This window comes from Ilyonectria robusta, assembly GCF_021365365.1.
Source record: "Ilyonectria robusta strain PMI_751 chromosome Unknown BGZ61scaffold_6, whole genome shotgun sequence".
NCBI classification, from domain to species: Eukaryota; Fungi; Ascomycota; class Sordariomycetes; order Hypocreales; family Nectriaceae; genus Ilyonectria; species Ilyonectria robusta.
Genome location: NW_025764440.1, coordinates 1,438,549 through 1,457,031, shown reverse-complemented (window position 1 = coordinate 1,457,031; position 18,483 = coordinate 1,438,549). Strand labels below are relative to the sequence as shown.

General features: G+C 55.0%; 7 protein-coding genes across 7 annotated transcripts; 4 read left to right on the top strand and 3 right to left on the bottom strand.

The window, feature by feature from the left end:
• The first annotated feature begins 889 nt into the window (after positions 1-889).
• BGZ61DRAFT_448006 (uncharacterized protein) lies at positions 890-1,171 on the top strand. The gene has a single exon (XM_046245423.1). The coding sequence runs from the start codon at positions 929-931 to the stop codon at positions 1,151-1,153; it is 225 nt and encodes a 74-aa protein (XP_046106954.1). The 5' UTR covers positions 890-928; the 3' UTR covers positions 1,154-1,171.
• Positions 1,172-1,220: 49 nt separating this feature from the next.
• Positions 1,221-4,160, bottom strand: BGZ61DRAFT_386788 (uncharacterized protein). The gene is made up of 2 exons (XM_046242748.1): positions 3,803-4,160; positions 1,221-3,733 (listed from the first exon to the last, which is right to left on the bottom strand). The coding sequence occupies exons 1-2, from the start codon at positions 3,810-3,812 to the stop codon at positions 1,389-1,391; spliced, it is 2,355 nt and encodes a 784-aa protein (XP_046106953.1). The 5' UTR covers positions 3,813-4,160; the 3' UTR covers positions 1,221-1,388.
• Positions 4,161-4,618: 458 nt separating this feature from the next.
• Positions 4,619-5,938, top strand: BGZ61DRAFT_476014 (ribonuclease H2, subunit B; the record flags this gene model as incomplete). The annotated part of the gene is made up of 1 exon (XM_046248760.1): positions 4,619-5,938. One exon carries the CDS (start codon positions 4,619-4,621, stop codon positions 5,936-5,938), a length of 1,320 nt encoding a protein of 439 aa, XP_046106952.1.
• A 103-nt stretch (positions 5,939-6,041) lies between these two features.
• BGZ61DRAFT_530572 (DASH complex subunit Duo1-domain-containing protein) lies at positions 6,042-6,809 on the bottom strand (the record flags this gene model as incomplete). The annotated part of the gene is made up of 2 exons (XM_046253575.1): positions 6,042-6,488; positions 6,546-6,809. The coding sequence occupies 2 exons, from the start codon at positions 6,807-6,809 to the stop codon at positions 6,042-6,044; spliced, it is 711 nt and encodes a 236-aa protein (XP_046106951.1).
• Positions 6,810-7,871: 1,062 nt separating this feature from the next.
• BGZ61DRAFT_348191 (uncharacterized protein) lies at positions 7,872-9,190 on the top strand (the record flags this gene model as incomplete). The annotated part of the gene is made up of 2 exons (XM_046240041.1): positions 7,872-8,650; positions 8,704-9,190. 2 exons carry the CDS (start codon positions 7,872-7,874, stop codon positions 9,188-9,190), a joined length of 1,266 nt encoding a protein of 421 aa, XP_046106950.1.
• A 545-nt stretch (positions 9,191-9,735) lies between these two features.
• Positions 9,736-12,629, top strand: BGZ61DRAFT_447999 (survival protein sure-like phosphatase/nucleotidase). Its single transcript, XM_046245422.1, has 3 exons — positions 9,736-10,830; positions 10,881-10,946; positions 11,093-12,629. Exons 1-3 carry the CDS (start codon positions 9,932-9,934, stop codon positions 12,462-12,464), a joined length of 2,337 nt encoding a protein of 778 aa, XP_046106949.1. The 5' UTR covers positions 9,736-9,931; the 3' UTR covers positions 12,465-12,629.
• Positions 12,579-13,658, bottom strand: BGZ61DRAFT_447996 (uncharacterized protein). The gene has a single exon (XM_046245421.1). The coding sequence runs from the start codon at positions 13,329-13,331 to the stop codon at positions 12,945-12,947; it is 387 nt and encodes a 128-aa protein (XP_046106948.1). The 5' UTR covers positions 13,332-13,658; the 3' UTR covers positions 12,579-12,944.
• Between the last annotated feature and the right edge of the window lie 4,825 nt (positions 13,659-18,483).

Here is an 18,483-nt window from a genome sequence, read left to right as displayed (position 1 = left end):
TTTCACGTGTTAGCGATGATCAGTTCGAAATGGAAAGCGCACCACTGTTTCCTTCCTCACTCGAGTCGTTCCTTGGGGGCAGCCAAAAACGGCAAAAAGCGGGGTAGCAAGCTACAGATTTGGGGGCAGTCAAGCGGGGGCAAACATACCTACTCCAGATTACATGCACCAGCCAGTACACGTCGACACGCTCTCACCGCCCATATCTCAAAGTCACTTGGTGTAGACTCGGCTTCTGTCTGGTCCTGTTGATTCTTAATCAAAAGTGGTCCTTTCTCCTTCGCTTCCACCTGATTTCCCCCGTCTCCCCGTCTCCCCGTACCTCGTAACCTTGCTTCCGCTGCTTTCGTTGCTCACGAGGTAACGTCAGAGCTCTCCAGACCGCATCCTACCCACCATCTTCGGAGGCCACACACCATAGCAGCTGCGGCTTCTCCCGAGTTAGATAGCTGATGCCCAGACTTTGTCTCTTCCCAATGCCTCCTCATCCTCCTCCTCCTTCACATTACCGATCCCAATCTCCACCTCCACCTCCACATTTCCTTCTCGGGAGCGCACCCCGGATGCCCCCATCTTCATTGTTCCCTTTCTCCACAAGCCGGTGAGTTCCGGCCCCTTACACCCCAAAGCCCCTAGTCTTTTCTTCTTGATATCGGAACCTCATCCATCCACGCTACTCCATCCACGCTACTCCATCCGTGCCATCATTTTGCAGCAGTCCAGATTGCGCATCCCAGGTCTTCCTCTGCCAGGAAGCGGGGAAATCAGGTTCTCGGATTACCCGAAGCCCTCGCCGAGCATCTCGAGTAACGTTGGGGGTGGAGCACTGGAGAAATCCGGCGCGCGGAGAAAGCTGCTGAATATCCCCATGAAGCATCTTCTTGTTGGCTCCATCGACGTGCGTCAGCATCCTGTGAGGTTTGAGGCCATGAGAGAAAGTCGGATGACGATGCAGCCTCTATGCAGGCCATCCCCGCAACTCGGCTACCAGTGCAGATATTCCCCTCACCATCATCATCCCCAGAGTGAATATCGTTACCTTGGATCGGTTAGGCCATATCACGAGGCCCCGGTCTTGTCGCCATGCCTTTGGCCCGGAAATGGTACTCTGTTATCACACAGCCTTATTACCTTGTTGAGGAGGCAAGGTTGAGACCACCCATCACCCACTCACCAGATGCAATCATCCACGATCCGCAAGACGAACGCTTCGGTAATTTCTAACGAAACTCTTAATTTTGTCCATTGAAATAGATATCGAAAGGTCATGTTAACAGAGAATCTGCTATCGTCGTAACTCATGCTCGCACACTAAAGGCGAGGATCCATCCCCTCAACTCCAACCAGCCAGTTGTATGCCAGTACGCCAAGTATCCAGAAACCAACGTCTATTTTAGAATGACCAGTTCGTCATCGTCATCTTCGAGCGTGACCTGCCGCTCCATGAGATCAGTCCCCAGACTCTCCCGCCCCGCCTCGCGGATCCCCTTGTCCGTTACAAATCGAGTCTTCTTCCGTAACGGCGGCAGCTCCTCCTTGCGCAGTTTCTCGCCTTCTTTCATTTTCGACAACTTATTTTTCAGGCTGCTGCCCCAGCCGAGAGCTGAGCGCCCACTACTTGCTAATGACCCAGCTTGTGAGCTCTCTGGGCGCTTGCGCTTGACAGGACTTAGGTGGATATCGGAACCTTTCGTAAACAGCCCGAGCGACTTTGCGTCTGGCTTTTGTATCTCGGTCGGGGAAGCTTGGGAGCTTGCCAGTTGGGATGCTGAGATGGCAGAGCTCTGTCCGTTCGCGGGCCGTGATCCAGTATATCGCATGTATTCCTTGCCGGCCGCGTTGCCAATCTGGCCCAGTTTCTTCATCATCTCCCGCTCTCTCTCCTTAGCCTCCAGGTCTCTTTTCAAGAATTCGGCCCTGTCTTTCCGATCTGCGGCGGTCCTGTCCTTCCCGTCGATCAAATCAGCCGCGCTCATCGAGCGAGAGGCGAACCATTGCGTCCTCGACTCCCAGTCATAGTTCTTTGCCTTGCCGTCTTGGGAATCTTGTGATTTTTTGTTCCAGCTGGACCCTTCCCGGTTCTTGGGTTGCTTTGACCCAAAGCCACCCCCATTTACCTCCATTCGTCCTCCTCGTTGTTTCCGGACTGCCTCGTTGGAATGGAATTCACAATGGTGGGTCCTTTTCTTGTTGACCCAGGAACCGCAAAGCTCACCATCCTTCTTCAAGGATTGGCAAAACCCTAAATCGCGAGCCTTGCCAATCTCCACGATGGTATCCTCATCCGAGTTGATGACAAGACTGAATCGTCCAGTGTCTTGTCTACCAGGCGGGGGTGGCATAATATTCGGGTTGAGGATCGCCACCACAGTTCCCTCCGTCAGCTTCCAAAATCGCGTAAATCCTGTATTGAACAAAAACAGGTCCAGTTCAAATTCCAGATCAACCAGAGTCATGACCATGTATTTTCCACGGTCCTCCTCCTTCCCTCCATTCTTTCCTACCGTTGGCTTGTGGGCGCGGGGTTCTGATTTCTTGGCAAGAATTGCAAAAATTACAATGTCCTGCTCTATGTCCGGGAGGGCAAAGTCTGGGCCCTTGACAACCTTTAGAAGGTCCTTGATGTTAAAGGCCTTCTTGCCGGATACATGTCGGGCGAGGACACGATGCGGCAGGATACGTTTCGATAAATGAAAACTTGAGTAGGGTTCAAATGCAGTGGCCTCTTGCTCGGAAACATCCTGCGGCACCACTGTCTCGGCTGTATCGTCGTTTTTGGCAGTTGAGCTTGAGGCGAAGCTGTTCGCGTCCGAGATCGTTCGGATGCTTGGTGCGGTGTTACTTCGTTTCAGGCCTCCCGATGTTAGCTTGGCTGGTATGGCTTGTGACATGACCTCTTCCCGAGAAAAGACAGGGGCGCGAAGAGGCTCATCTGGGATATCGACGGCATTCTTCTTGTACCTGTCCATCTCGTCTTGGCCGATTCCAAACGCATTAGATCTCAGTCCTTGGATCTTTTTCTGCCTCTCCGCGCGAGTAGCTTCCTCGGTCCTCACGGACGCCAGTCGCTCATTAAAACTCATCGGGCGCGATGTCTCTGAGGAGGTAGTCACGCTGGACGATGTCCTCGACCTTCTCAGGTACCCTCCCGTTTGTAGCGAGTCGCCAGCGACTTGAGAATCCCTGTAACTCGGCGCTCGCTTCAAAGATATATCTCTGGCCTTCAAGCCTTTGTCGATTCCCAGTAGCACCCTGCTCGGTGACGTTTGTATTTGAGGAGCCTGGAGTTTCCGGACCGGTGACGCAGGTACTTGAATTTGGTTTTGCGGCGGTGCCCTCTGGCCTTCATTTTCCCCAGGTGTGACGCCTCGAGCGGGACGGTTGCGAACATGGCTGGTGATGGCAAGTTCTGAAGTGGTGGCATCCAATCTGTCGACTCCGTCCTCGGCCGCCTTTTTTGACCGAGCACTTTGCAACTTCTTCAACTTCAACCGAGCTTGGATCTCCTGCAATTTGAGCTGCAGTGTCTCTTCATCTTCGTCGTCGTCGTCGTCGTCCTGGTCCATCTCGGCGAGCAGGTTCACTGCTGGCAGGGTACGGGTCCTCCTCGACGGCGATGGAGAAGGCGGTGTCTGGTCTAGCATTTGTCGATATCGTTGGCGACCGCCCGGGGTGCTGACCAGAGCTTCGTGAGGAGATCGAGGCGGCCATTGTGGCTCGGTGGCTGGGGCAGCTGGAGAGAAGCTGTCAGTATTGTCGACGATGGAGAAAGAGGTATGGAGGCATGGAAAGGAAAACTCACCTGGAGCCATCAGGCCGAGGGAGGGTCTGAACGGGCGGGGAGCGAAAAACCGGAGCCAGATGGTACAGAGAAAGCTCAGAAAGGGTTGGGTAACTCTCGGTGTGGCATTCGCATAGGCTCAAGTCAGGCCCAAGTCCAGCGAATGTTTGGCCCAGACAGAGCGACAGCCATCCAGGCGGGAGCTGGGAACGAGGCGAGGAGCGAGGAGCGTATGGAGTGGAGCCCACGCAGAGAAGGGAGAGGTATGTAAAGAGAAACGATGCTGGTTCAAGATGCGATGATTGGTGTTTAAGCGGAGAAATGTTTTGAGGCGTTCAAGCCTGGATCGTGGACCCGGCTCTTGCATTGAGTTGGGTTCCTCTGGGTCCAGTTCGGGTCCAGTTGTTGGACTCGTCTGGGGCTGGGACTGGGTCTTGGCGCAGGCGGGAGGCTGGCATTGGACAGCGCCAGTGGTCACCGACTAGGTACCTCTAGCCACTAACTTACCTGTAAACTGCCGTTCGATTTTAGGCGGCCCCTGCATCACATCTGACGCGCTCGCTATCGGCGCACCACACGCTATCGCTCTGCAACGCACGCTCTGTGCTTTACGCGCCGGGACGTGTTCGCCCTGCACTTTTGGCACCGCAACCGTCGACTCTGGCGTTCAACATCCAATATCCAGTACTCAACTTCAACACCACGCGCGTCCAGTCTCTCCACAAGCTGAGCCTGGCAGTGAATACAATTGCTCATTGACGATAGTCAGTCGCCTTTGACACACCATCTACGCATCAATCGACCACATTCACTCGTTCGCCCTCACCTTTCTACAGCATGGCGAGGACCCGGTCCACCAAGGCTGCTCCGGCTCCTAAGAAACCCGCCACGGATTCGAAATCTGCGTCCTCCAAATTCACCTTGGGCCCTCAGGCTGAGAATCCTTCGAAGCTCTTCATCCTCCCATCCAAAGCCACTGCCGAAGCCCGAATCGTCACCCTGCCCAATCCTAGACATTCACGCCCTGCTCGATACCTGGTTTGCCCAGAGACAGGCATCTACGAATTCACCAAGATCGCGGCGCCAAAGACAACGCCACGAAGTTGGTTGATTGAAACAACACCCACTTCTACGAGTACCGAAGCAGAAAAAGATGACACAAATCTCCAGGCGGAGACTTCCACCGGCCAGGAGCTGTACATGGCGACAGCAATCGACCCTCTCTTTCTGTCTCTCCCAGCTTTGGCAGAGATGAAAGCATCCAAGGGATCCGCCGAACAAAAGCGCATGTTCCTTACAAGCGATGATCACTTCGAGAAACTCCCCGAGGAGTCTTCACACCTGTCTGAAATCTTGCGCTGCCCCAAGACCCGCGCATTGATCGAGACGCGTATGGGAGCGATCTGTGATACAGTTGAAGCTGGCGACGAGGTCATGTTCCGGTTGGATGAGAAAAAGCTTGTCAGTGTCATCCTTGCCAAGGCGAAGCGAATGAGCAAAGGAGGACTTCCTCCGAGCATGGATGAAAAATTTGTCAAGAAAGCGCTCGAGGCGCCCATTCTTGTCCAAAAGCGAGAGATGAAAGGGGGCGAAGTGGTGACGGCCCCCTCTAACGCCAACTCTCAGGTATCGACTCCGCCAACTGAATCTACAGAGTCACAATCGACCGTCGCATCAGCCGACACAGTAGCATCGTCAGCATCGCAGCCTTCGACAGCAGCCACGTCCTTTTCCGAAGAACAATCCACCGACAGCATCGTGAGTGCCATGGAGGCCCCGGCTGAGATTATCCAACTTCAGAGACTCCGAGTTGCGTTCAACTTCATTTGCTCCAACTACGTTGCACCAACACTCGCCGCCCAACTCCAGGAATCCCTCTCCAAAGCTGACACAACCTCTACCGATTTCTCTCCCTTGGATGAGTACCTCACGAAGCTTTCCAAGCTACGCACGGAGGCCATGACATCTCGGTCAACGGGCGACTATTCACGCAAGCACGACCGTGACGAAGAAGAGGACGAGGCTCGTGCTGAGAAGAAGCGGAAACTGGAGGAGGAAAAGAAGAAGAAAGCCTCGGAAAGTCGCGGTGTTCGAGAGCTCAAAAAAGTCAACACAAAGGGCATGAAGAAGATGAGCGACTTCTTCAAAAAGAAATAGCCGAAACGGATGGGCTCTGTATTTTGGGTATCTGGGTCGTGGAAAGACGTGACGGGAGAAGGGTTGCAGTCGGTTGGGTTGCGAGCGCCAGCTCCTTGGCGCATCACGCCCCTCGAGGTCGACCTCTCCCAATGCCAAACCCTCTGCCAATTTTGGATGTTCCGCGACTGCTGGGCAGACCCGATGTGCTGCTTTCTGACAGGTAGCTTGAGCTTGTGCTAGTACCACGAGCAGTGGTTCTACCTCTCGCCCGCGTCCCTCTGGCAACTCCTCGAGAACCCCGGGTGGAGGCAACTGGCGCCAGTCTCCGCCTCTCTTCTTCTTCTTCCCGTCGGCGACGGACCTCTTCTCGCCTCTGCTCTTCCTCGGCCGCTCGTCTCTCGGCAGCCAGCTGCTTCTTGAGCGCCTCGGCCTCTTGTTCGGCGACGTCCTCGGTTGCGCCCTTCCAACCGGGATCTAAGATTAATCGCTGGTTGTGCTCGGTCTGGGATAATATCCGGGTCCAGCTGCTGAGGAGAACGGAGGCATTGTTTACGGTTTTGAATACGGTCTAGAAGAGCGGTCAGTAGGGATCTCAGGAGCTCAGGGGCCGCTGGCTGGCTCATACATCCATGTTACCCCCGGCGCGCTCCAGGGAGGCAATTACACCCTCGAGGCCCTCATTAATACCCCGGACTCCCTCGAGCTCCTTGCGCAGGGCAGCCTCATGGTCGATGGGCTCGGTGGGACGGTCTTGGACTAAGGGGGTCTTCGGAGTCCTGGGAGTCTTGGGTGTCTTGGGTGTTCGTGGTCGAGAGGCAAGTGGGGCATTGACTCGAGAGGGCGAGGCCCAGATGTCGGACTCGGTGAGCTGTGTTGTATCGTCGGCCATGGCGAGGGTCGGCTGAGGATAGACAGGTGGATAATGAATGGACGGGAGTGCCTGGCCGGCAGTGGCCGTGTTTTGGATAATAGAACCCTTATTGAAGGTGCGTCAAGTCAACAAAGGGCGGCGTATCAGCCGAGTGAGCACACGAGCGGAGATTCTTTGTTGCGAGGGAGTGCCGAATGACGAGGGACAAGAGCCGGTGACAGCGGCCAGTAACCGGCCAGTGACAGACCAGGGATGGACCAGTGATGGGCCAGTGCCTAGTAAACAGTGACGTTATGCAGGGCGCGTAGTGGAGGTGGACTGCCACGCAAGGCCTCGCTCCGACAGGCCTGGGTTGTTGTGTTGTGTTATGCCGTGCTGCGCTGAGTGTTTGGCTGCGTGAGGTGGGTGGGCTGGCGATGAGGGGCAGCCTTCAGCAACCAGCCCGCCTTGCATCGAGGGCCCTAGCCACTTTACCTAACGTGTGTCGCTGATTGGACAGGGCGGCTCGCGAAACGGACGCGCTGTGGCGGGACGCGTTGTGTTGAAGGGGTTACGGTGGGTCCCCAGGCCGAAATTTGACCACAATAGGGCGAAAAGTCGGTGGCTGGGGGCCTGTGCGCTGGTGCCCAGAGACGCTCCAGGGTAATCGTCAGGTAGTTTGGCATTCCACCACCCGCCCCAGCCACCCGTCTCCCTCCACTTCCTCTTGCATTTGAGTCCAACCATACGACCCTGCTAATCATCATCTCTGCTCCTCCCATCACCAAGTATCGTCACCGAGAATCAATCGTCGCAATTCTCCCATCGCCCTTTGCTCCTATCGCTATTTTCGCCGCGCCGTCCGACCGTTACCGTGTGTGCAGCCCGACGACAGCCCTAATCGCGCGGTTTTCCGATCCGCCGTCTCCTTGTCGCCCGGTCACCGCCGCGCTATTGCTTTCGACATCCGGGTAATTCTGGCCCAACCGGTGATCCAGCTTCTCGAGTCACGACGCCGCACCACCCTGACGGACGACATCCGCCTCGACGATAAGTTCATCGATCGCTCAACGCAGCGCGCCGCTGCTCCTGTCCTTCAAGATGGCTGCAACCTTTGATGGCTCAATTACGCCTCCGCCCCCTACGGGCATCCGAACTCCCCCAACTCCCCGTCTCGGCTACCACGACAACTGGGAGCCCTTCACCCCTCGCAAGTCCGCACGCATTTCTCAACGCACTCGCACTCCTTCCCCGAACTCTTCGCATCGCCAACAGCCCCGATCGCCGCGCACCGTGAAGAAGTCCAGTAAACAGACCAACCCATCCATCTCTCCCATGGCTTCTCCTCAGAAGAAGCGCCAACCGGCTCTCGATTCCGTCCGTCGCGCTTCAAGCTTCATGGCTTCCCAGGGTATCCAGGCCGCTACTGCTCTCGGACTCGACGCTCCTGCTCAACGCCCAGCCAACTTAAGCGTCACCCGCGCCGCCGGAATGCTCCCTACCCCATCCAAGACACCTCAGAAGCCACCAAACGAGAAGACGGCCGCGAACATCATGTCCATCGCCCGAAACCTCTTCCCTTCTGAAACCGAAGAAGCCATGCCCAGCCCGAAGAAGAGACGTACCAAGAAGTACACTGGGATATCGATGAACAGCTTCAAGGTTGAGGAGGTCGAGGAACCTATTGAAATCTTCACTGATTCGCAAGACCGCATCCCCACCAAGGACGAGAGCGATGCCAACCCTTTCTACGGAGATGACGCTGCACCTGCCGAGCCCACTAAGCGCCGAAGCAAGCGCAAGCAGGTCAACATTCCCGGTGAGGGAGCCTACTCTATCGATGAGGCTTCTCGTCGCGAAGATGGAATGGTATACGTCTTGTAAGTTCAACCTTCACTCTCTCATATTATATGGTAACTAACTATTATCTCAGCCGTGGCAAGAAATTCTTCCGCAAGTTCTCTGATAACGACGACGAGGATATGGATGAGTTGCTAGACGATGAGAATGAAGATGAGGTCCGTCTAGCTCGACCTCTCACTCGCTCTTCCATCAAGCCCCGTCTTTTGTTCCAGACTCCAAAGACGGAGGCCATGATTGAGGAGGAGGAGGCCGCAACCGATGTCGAAGATGAGCACATCGATCAGCCAGTTGCCGAGCCTCAGACTCCTGCCAAGCCCCATCACCAGCGTGCAAGCACCCCTGAGGCTCCCAAGTTCGCACCTGTATCGCCTCCAGACACCAGGCGAACAACGAGATCTACGAATAAGCTGGCAGAACAATCAACTCCGATCAAGCCCACCGACCGGAAGAGCCCCTTCGACTCGTGGCGCCGAACAAAGGAGCACAAGGCGGCATCAACATCCAAGCGACAAGGCGACACACTCACTCCGGCACACGCCAAGCGCGCCCGTACTTGAGTTATTTTGATTTCCTTGCATATTTTACCAAAGTGGCCCTCTTACGGCTTTCTTAATTGGCTCGGTTGCACTATGGCCTCAGTGGTGTTGTTAGTACACAGCTTGTCGGCTGCAGCTGGATTTCACCAACCGACTTTGAATTCACTTCTCCATGTCGATTTTGTTTTTCCCCTGGCCTAGGGATTAAAAAACTGAGGAAGGATCTGCTTTTATGGCGTTGACTGGAACTGTAAGGTCTGAATAGCAGACGAGTTTTTGGGTGGACTGAGTGACGAATGGACAGGAATGGAAGGGAACGCAAATGGGTGACAGACAGATGGATGGAAGGATACCTGAAAGAATGGCGAGTATGCCGATAAATCGAGTTATGAATGCTCTTACTTCTAGTTAGCCTAAATCGAGGACTTAAATCCATTTACCTTATCCAAGCCATGAATAAAGTGCTTCTGAGCCAAATCCAAGGCGAGCTTGCGTGCTTAGCGCTGTCCCGTCGACTTCCGGTCCTCGCTGCCCCACGTTTGCCCCTCACCTACGATTTCGGCCCTGCGATTTGACCTTCCGATCCGACTACGCCGGAGTTTTATCGCTGACGGCCCAACCTTGTCTTCTCCAAGCTGCATCTGCTTCGTTCGAATCTCCAGCTTCCTGAAGAGTTTCTCACCTGCCAGGTCTAAACGCTCTCCATCCCTCCCTCTGGTCTCTGTCGCTCGTTCGCCTACCCTAAACTCGAGCACCTTCAAGATGCATATTCTCGTTACCAACGACGACGGGCCACCATCGCCTCACTCGTCGCCTTATGTCCATTGCCTCATCAAAAAGCTCCAGGAGGCTGGTCACATCGTATCTGTATGTGTGCCTCACACCCAGCGTTCATGGATCGGCAAGGCGCACATGATTGGGCAGACTCTCAAGCCTTTGTACTACCGACCTTCCGCCAACATCCACGGCGAGGACTCTGAGGGCACCACCCACCACCGGCCTTCACCCTCGGGGGATGTCGAGGAGTGGATTCTCATTGACGGAACCCCCGCTTCTTGCGTCCAGATTGGCCTTCACCACTTCTTCCAGGAGCGTGGTCCTGTTGATCTCGTTGTCAGTGGCCCCAACTATGGTCGAAATACCACGGCTGTATTTGCCCTGAGCTCCGGAACCCTGGGCGCCGCATTGGAGGCTGCTGTCTGCCAGCACAAGGCCATCGCTCTTAGCTTTGCCTTCTTCTCGCGGAATCACGACCCCGTCATCATTGAGGCTGCCTGCCGGCACAGCGTGAAGGTCGTTGAGGCGCTCTATAAGCAGTGGCCGACGGATGGTAGCGCGGACCTCTACAGCGTCAACGTTCCCCTTGTCGAAGGCATTGAGAGTCACAAGACCATCTGGACCAATGTGCTGCAGAACTACTGGCGAGAGGGTGGCTGTTTTCAAGAGATTGAGGGCGAATCCGGTGATGAGAAGGAGGAAGAGGAGAGGATACGAGAGGGCATGGATGGGGAAGTGAATGATGGAGGCAAGTCAGGCGAGGCGAGAAAGGGACATGTCCACAAGCACTTCAAGTGGGCGCCTAAGTTCACCGACGTTTACAAGAGCGTGGAGGAGTCCCAGCCTGGCAATGACGGATGGACCGTTAAGGAAGGACAAACGAGGTGAGTTACCCCTAACCGCTACCACGACCCAATTACTGACCCTATTCTAGCGTCACTCCTCTGAAGGCAAACTTCATGCATGGACCTGGCGAGTTCAACCAGAAAGAGCTAGAACTGTGAGTGTATTCCCCAAAGTCGCCAGCGTCGATTTTGTTGGGGCATCTCGGGCTGGGTTATGAGTAACGATGCATGATTTTGTTGCCTGTATTCTATGCAGAAAGCATCTCTCCAAATAGATCTCATTCTTACCATGGTCAAGCAGTCCAAGTCAGTCAGTGGAGGCAAACGGCTCCAAGAGAAAAGTTGAGATCCCCCTGCGGTTGAAGGGAGATGAAGCTGGAAAAGCCCCTGTCCAGGCCATCATCTCTTACGAAGACTCCTATGTCCAACCCCTGATCCTCTCAGCCATGAATTCACTATTCCCAAATAACCTGGTCAACATTATCACCGACTTGCCAGCGTCCGACGACGGTATCGTTGTCTCGCGAATGTTCCCCTCCTCGGATACGAAGGTGCTGCAGATAACGGCCTATGAGTCCATCGACTTCGAATATGCAGGCAGCCACGAGAAGACGTCGCTCATCAACAGCTACATGATCCGAAAAGCGCTGATCCGAAAGCACTATCTCTCGACAACCGTCGACCACTGGGTGGCCAAGAACCCCACTTCCGTCCTAAAGGATCACATCAAGCGCAGCGAAGCCTTCGAGGTTGATTACGCCGAGTTCCTCGACGATGCTTTAGTTGAGGCCTTTGATCTCCGAGAAAGCATGGACCGAAACGAGGCACTAACTGACGAAGAAGCCGCTGCGAAGGAGTGGTGGATCTTGAAGCCTGGCATGAGTGACCGAGGACAGGGCATCCGACTGTTCAGCTCAATGGACGAGCTTCAGGCCATATTTGACGGTTGGGAGGAGGATCGTCCTGATAGCGACGACGAGGATGATGCGGACAGGGGTGATGCCTCTAATAAGGTCGACGACGATGATGGAGACTACATCACGACTTCACATCTGAGACATTTCGTGGCCCAGCCGTATATTCACCCACCTCTGCTCTTGGAGGACAACAACCGCAAGTTCCACATTCGAACATATGTCCTCTGCACCGGCAGTCTCAACGTCTGGGTCTACAAACACATGCTTGCTCTCTTCGCCGGAAAGCCCTACGCAGCACCGGCCGACGCCCCGGACGACATCGAAGCCTTCCTCACCAACACCTGTCTACAGGACTCGCCGAACGAGAACACAGTCCGCCGCTTCTGGGACCTACCGTTGCCGGCGGCCACGCGTGACGACATCTTCCGCCAGATCTGCGAGGTCACTGGCGAGGTCTTCGAAGGCGCGGCGAAGGCTATGCCTGTGCATTTCCAGACGATGCCCAATGCGTTTGAGGTGTTTGGATTGGACTTCCTCGTCGACACGAAAGGGGTTGCATGGCTTCTCGAGGTGAATGCGTTCCCAGACTTCAAGCAGACCGGAGGGGACTTGCAGGATATTGTGGCCGGCTTCTGGAAGGGGGTTCTAAGGCATGGTGTTGCGCCATTCTTTGGTATCGAATCGAATTCTCTGAAGGACCAGGAGGGCGCCGAGGGCATGGTTTCTGTCAGAAGAGTTGACCTGGGCAGAGGATAGAGGTTTGCTACAATGCTTGGGGAGTACCATGACTGGGCAAAAGGTCAACATGGGTTATAGGGTATGGAGGCCGGTTTGCACATGAATAAGGATCGTAGAAACTACGGTAGGGTTCGTCAAAAGTCAACTGTTTACATCGAAAAGCCAAGGGAATGTGTCTTCTCATTCCAGACAACACATCGCGGCGAGCTTCCCACCGTCGTATGACACGCAGTGACAAAGTGACGTTGATGCCGAGATATTACGTGGATCCCCAACCCCCACGATAACATGTTTGCATAGCCCACCTCATTTCCCAGAAGCAAGTCTTACCCCTAGGATCTCCCTTATCCTTACCCTACATGACACCTACGAAACTGAGGTACCTTTGAATTTCCTTTGATCATCTACGCACGGAGCAAAGCTTGATCATCACCAGCCCACGTAAGACGCCATCTACACTTGGCACGCTCGGGACTGCACCGAAATTCAACGGATGCCCTACCGCCCATTTCCACGGTAGGCGTTAATGGCTTCATCAACAGGGAATGAAAAGCCCTCGGATTGGTGTTGGCAGCCAGCACAGCCACGCTGAGACCGGGACATGAGTGGAGCAGGCAACGTCTTGGAGAGGGGAAACCGCGAGCACGTCGTAACGGCATTTGGCGCCGGTTGGTTCTGATTCTGGCGGAAGATGCGGGATCCGACGCGAGGACGAGGGGTTTTGCCTGCAACACTTGTGTTGGCATCGAGGCAGTGCTGCCGGAGTGTGGTGGATATACATGGTGCACGGAGTTTAGTTTTTGGGTTGCACGCAGATTTGGAACCAACGCTGCACATGAATGTCAGAGCTCGGAAGCAGAGCAGGTGAGAGGGATGTTTGCGCATCACAGTTGTGGAGATGGAGGAACAATGCCGGTCTCTCTTGTCGGTGAAGCAGATTGATCATCTCGGCGGCATGGTCATGGCGGTCGTATTCTAAGTTAGTGTGGGAGAGTTAATTGTGACGACATATGCGAATTAACTAATTCTTGGCCAGAACTTGGCGGAGCAGATTAGTGGAAATTATGTTTTCTCTCTTACGCACCGTCGATCTTTCTGGAACGAGTGTATCAAGGGGTTTCAAGTAGCATGGACATAGCCCAAGCAGATGGACTCCCATCTCCAACGGAGCAGCCTGAATATGTATCCTGCAGATGGTAGCGTAGCAGGGAGGCTTCGGAGAGAAGGAACCAATTGCATTCAAGTCGGCTGGGTCAACCTTGCTGAACCACTCACAATAAACATTGCTACAGCCTACATGTGATATACCACATTCGCAACGGTGAGGATGTGACTCAGCCCTCAATCGAATAGTAGTGCGCAGCCGAGGTTGATTCTGGAGCAATTTACACAGCCGTTGGGCTACCTTCGCAAACCACTCGTTTCGGACCGCCGACACAGCCCTGGTGGGATTGGAAGATGTTACAGATGAGGTCTTACAGCCCCAAAGACGGATCATGGACTCAAAAGCCCTCACCAAGCTTGGAACGCTTGTCATGTTCGCGGTGGCTTAGAGGCCACATCATGGCATTAGACGGTGTCTTCCCTGCGAAATTGGTGTTGCCAGCCCCGCGGGGAGTTGACCCGAAAGGATCGCGTCCGTCAATATCAAGAGATCCCGGAGGGGGAGTGTTGATAGCTTTGGGCAGTATTGAGCTCTCCTGGTCGGCATGTCACTGGAGCTTGTTGTACGGTGTGTCACCGTGGTTGTGGCTTGGAGGGAATGCGGCCCATCGCCGAGTGAGACGGCTGGTTGTTGCTGCTCCAAGTATCAAACACGGGATGACAGCAAATGTTTCTCGCCTCCCTCGCCTCGGCCGCGCAACATACCCATCGTGGCTTAGACGTCTAACGACCCAAAGTCCCCTCTCGGGCTTACATCAGTCTTCATGGCTCAGTTTGGGACCCATCCTTCCCCGCCTCCTCACCCGACAACAGGCAGGCGGAAAGTGTCAACTCCACACGTTGAAGATGGGGATAGCTTGGCGGTGAAAGGACAAGCTTGAGGGTTTATGTCAACCGATTGGCTAGACCCCTGGGCCGCGGAGGCGGTAACTGAGTTTTCCGAGAGCACTGCCCTCTGGGTCGATCTAGAGAGCTAGGTTCGGAAGCTTGATAGCATGCCGCCACGACTTGGGCCTCGATCTATCGCATGTATCTGAGAGGATTTGCAGCTGCCAAGTTGGGTTCATGAGGAGATGATGGCTTCAGTGAGGTAATCGGGGTGGGGTGGGGACCACTAGGCATCTTGGCACTCCCGCAGGAGTTAAGCTTCTTAGCGGTAAACTGACTCTGGGCGAGAGACTTTCAGAGAGGGTTTGCCGGCTGGCGGATTGTTTTGACGAAACAATAGTCAGGTGATCCCGGAAGTAAAACTGAAGTGATACAGGGGTCATCAAAGTGTATTGACTATCATTTGAGGATTCTCGCGCGATCAACGGGCACCTGCTTCTTAAAGAAGGAGGTTTCAAAGGTCCCCGAAACATTCCCTGTTTCTTCTGGGCATGCCGTGGATGTGTCTGGATCCATTGGAGCAAAAAGCTCTCCATGTCTCTGATTGCTGTAAGTAACCCAAATGCCTGCCCAAATGTACGGGCCCACTAATTCATTGGCATAGATTCGTCGCTCACCTGGGATGATTGAGGCTGAGCACTCCCCTGTACATCCCATAATGGCCTAAAAGGGACTAGTAGGATGAGTTGAAGGGTCGGAGTGGTGCTCTTTCGCCTCTGCACACGCGCCGTCGTGGAGTAATCAGACTTCGGGCGTGAGACCCCCGCAACAGAATGCTGGTCGCCTGGGTAGCGACCAACTCCGCCGGGGCATTTTGCAAGGGGATCCGAGACCTGGTTTTGCTGGCGATATGCAGGAAGTTGTTGGTGGCTGCCAGGTTATCAGACTAGAGCATGTTGATTGGCTGCTGAAGTGATGTGCCACTTGGGCAAACCGGGACGAACGAACTTTTTTTCGACGACACATGATGACGATGGGGCCGAAATTCAATCGTCACGGAACAAATCTCCGGGGATGGACTCCCGTCTTTGCGTGAGAGAATGGGGAGTCGGGCTTTGGTAGTGAAGTGCAGCCATAGGTGAGTGTCATGGGCCGCAATGCACCGTCGCACATCATGGGCCATGTTACGGTTGTGGTTTGACTCAGGCGACCACGCGCGCGCGTGCATACAATTCCATGCATTTCCACCACTCCAGACCTCCCGGCTCTTGGGTCCTGTGTAGCCAACACGGAGGCTGTGCTGGAAAAGGGTTGTGTCTACTGCTGGTAGCTTTACTGCTCAGCTGCAATCACCAAAATGTTGGGGCGGTTTAGAGCGTGGGAGGGCGTCCCCAATTCTGCCAAGTTTTTTTTGCCTCGTGTTTTGGGCCAAGAAGCGTGATCTGCACCAAGCCAGGGCGACGGTGTGACGCCGCAGAAAGCCTCGCTCGCGTTGAGGGTGGCAACGACGTCAACGAAACCCGCGAAACCCCTGCGAAAATCCGGCTCAAGCCTCGAGGACGTTGTACTGCGCCCCGGAGGCGATTCCCGTCGAATTGTCACTGCGGACACGAGGTTGGCTCATCCGACCGCCAGTGCCGTCAACCAAGGCCCTCTTCGACGGGGTTCCTGGCGGATTGGCTTGGCTCTCATCTTTCTCCCAGATGGGTAGCTCGATGGGGACAAGGGGGGACTGAGATAAAGTGTGCATGGGGATGGGATGAGAGCGACATCAACTGAAAAGCTTGGCCTTGGGGTTCCAGCTTGGCTCAACCTTGTTATTGACAGGGGGCGGCGCGGGCGCCTACATACGGGACAGTAGCACCATAGCTTAATGGATAGCATTGTGGAGCAGCCTCCAAATCATTGATTCCATGCAGTCCTCACTGTCTATACGGCCCAATACTGCTCATACGGACCGAGGACGAGACTCGATCCGTTGGCAACGGATGCCTCCGAGCTCAAAGCGAGAGGGGCGAAGGAGACACCGCGCCTACTCCGTGTGCACTGCCTGCGACAGCCCGAATACGTGGTTGGCGGAGGAGACGGCCGGACAAAGTGAGCCTACCCAGAGAGTCACTCAGCGACCCAGCTGGCAATGCCCGCCAATAAACACCATCGTAATGCCTTTGGTGCCATGGATTGATGACGACGTATGCACCCTCATTTCCGGAGCCCCAGAATTGCACTGGCCGAAAAGACAAATAAGCTCAGCCATGTGGCCGGGCTTTCTGCCAGGGACCGCCCCAATTTGGCCTGGAAATTGCCACGGGAGTCGTACGCATTGGACCCATCTCAATCAAGCAGCTGTACCATCGGCCTCCTTCACCCTGGCGTCTTCGGCGTGGAGATTGCCTCTCCGGGGAACACGTCCTGCCCCGTATCAGGGGCCCTAAGAGAGCAGGTGGAGAAGGCGAGTCTCACACGACCTCGGCCTCTATCGCCGCCGCGGCCGCCGCCGTTGTCGTCGTCGTCATGTCGACCGCTAGGGAAATATCAGTCGAAGGCAGCGGTGGGAATGACCTGTGACCTGTGACTGGAACTGAGCGCCAGCGCGAGGATTGCTTATTGCAGATCTGATTGTATCGGACCGGGTGTCCTTCAGGGCAGGGGAAAAGAGCCAAAGGGCGCCGTTGAGCGGTTCCCAGAGGTCTTCTAGAAAGCCGCGGGACGCGTGGCGCGTGTCTGAGGTACCTAATGTTGCATGCGAATTTGCAGGGATGCTAAGTATCGCTAGGAAATGGTAGCGAGTATTTTGATTGCATAGCACGGCGACTCCATCTAAATACGACTCTTGGTACCTCCCGAGGCGGGAGCTTAGGTATCCTGAGCTTGTACCTAGAGGGTGATGAGCAGCGATGTCGATCTTCCCGTTCGCAATTGCAATCGCGGTTGTCAGCGAAAGCAAGTGGCCCCGGGAAATGGGAAACCCAGTTCATGGATCGTGAGATGGGTACGGAGTGCGCTGAACAACGCCAAGTCGTGCCACTGCGACGGCGACTACGCCTAAATAGTTAGAGCCTTGGCTGCCAGTCGCACCATCTGCCAGATCTGCGCGTCCACCCGCACTGTATTCAGGATCCGTCATCGAATGAAATGTCGCTTGGCTGTCGCTGCTGGGGGATGTCATCACTAAAGGTTGGTATGGTATTCAGATGGTGCATGCCTAGGAAATAGGGTTCGATGCAGCAGCATTGTCCAACAGTGATGACCGGCTGCCTGGACAAGGCATGCTAGAGCCGTCATCGACTCGGCTTCAGAGCTTCGTGGATTTCGCACTTGTTCAGCTCACATGGCAAAGTGTAGCGACTCAGCCTCCATCAGTGTGCGTCGGTTCGCGAGAGGCCGCCCAGAGTCGAGATCTCTTGGATTCCGAGCCATGGAGAATTTCCAAGAGAAAGAACAATACCGAGGCCTTCTCTAAATGCTTGGGATTCGGACGTTTTGTTATTGGCGATGACCGAGATTTCGTACGACACGAAGCCAGCTTACGCAGGCAGGACTGAGATGGAACAAGCCCTGTGCAACGTGCTGCACCGCGAAGGAGGCACCGTGGCCGACCCCAAGAATTTACAGGGGCGAGAGTCGTTTAGTTTAGCATTGTATTGGTTGGTACTAGGGGCGTCGATGCGATGGCCAGGCCTACCGTAGGTACCTAGGTAAGGTAGGTACCTAGTTGTGGTCAAAGTCCCCTCGAGTCATTGGCATGCCAGATTATGGCGAACAGTACCTCAGCGCTACCAGGCGACGACGCAGACAGTCTCCGCGGATTTGATTTGACGCTGTTTAGCGCCTAGCCAAAGCGCGACCCGCCTCGTTCTTTACATCGCCAATGCTTGCTTGCCCGATGTCCCTTGACAGGCATTTTAGGGACGGAGGTACCCATGGCTGGTAGCTCCGGCCGGCCCTGCATCGCTCCTCCCCTAGACAACAAGGATACGTACCTGGTCACCTCCCGAGCCGGGTGATGCCCCACACGGCCAATCATTGCATTTGCACAGCCTCA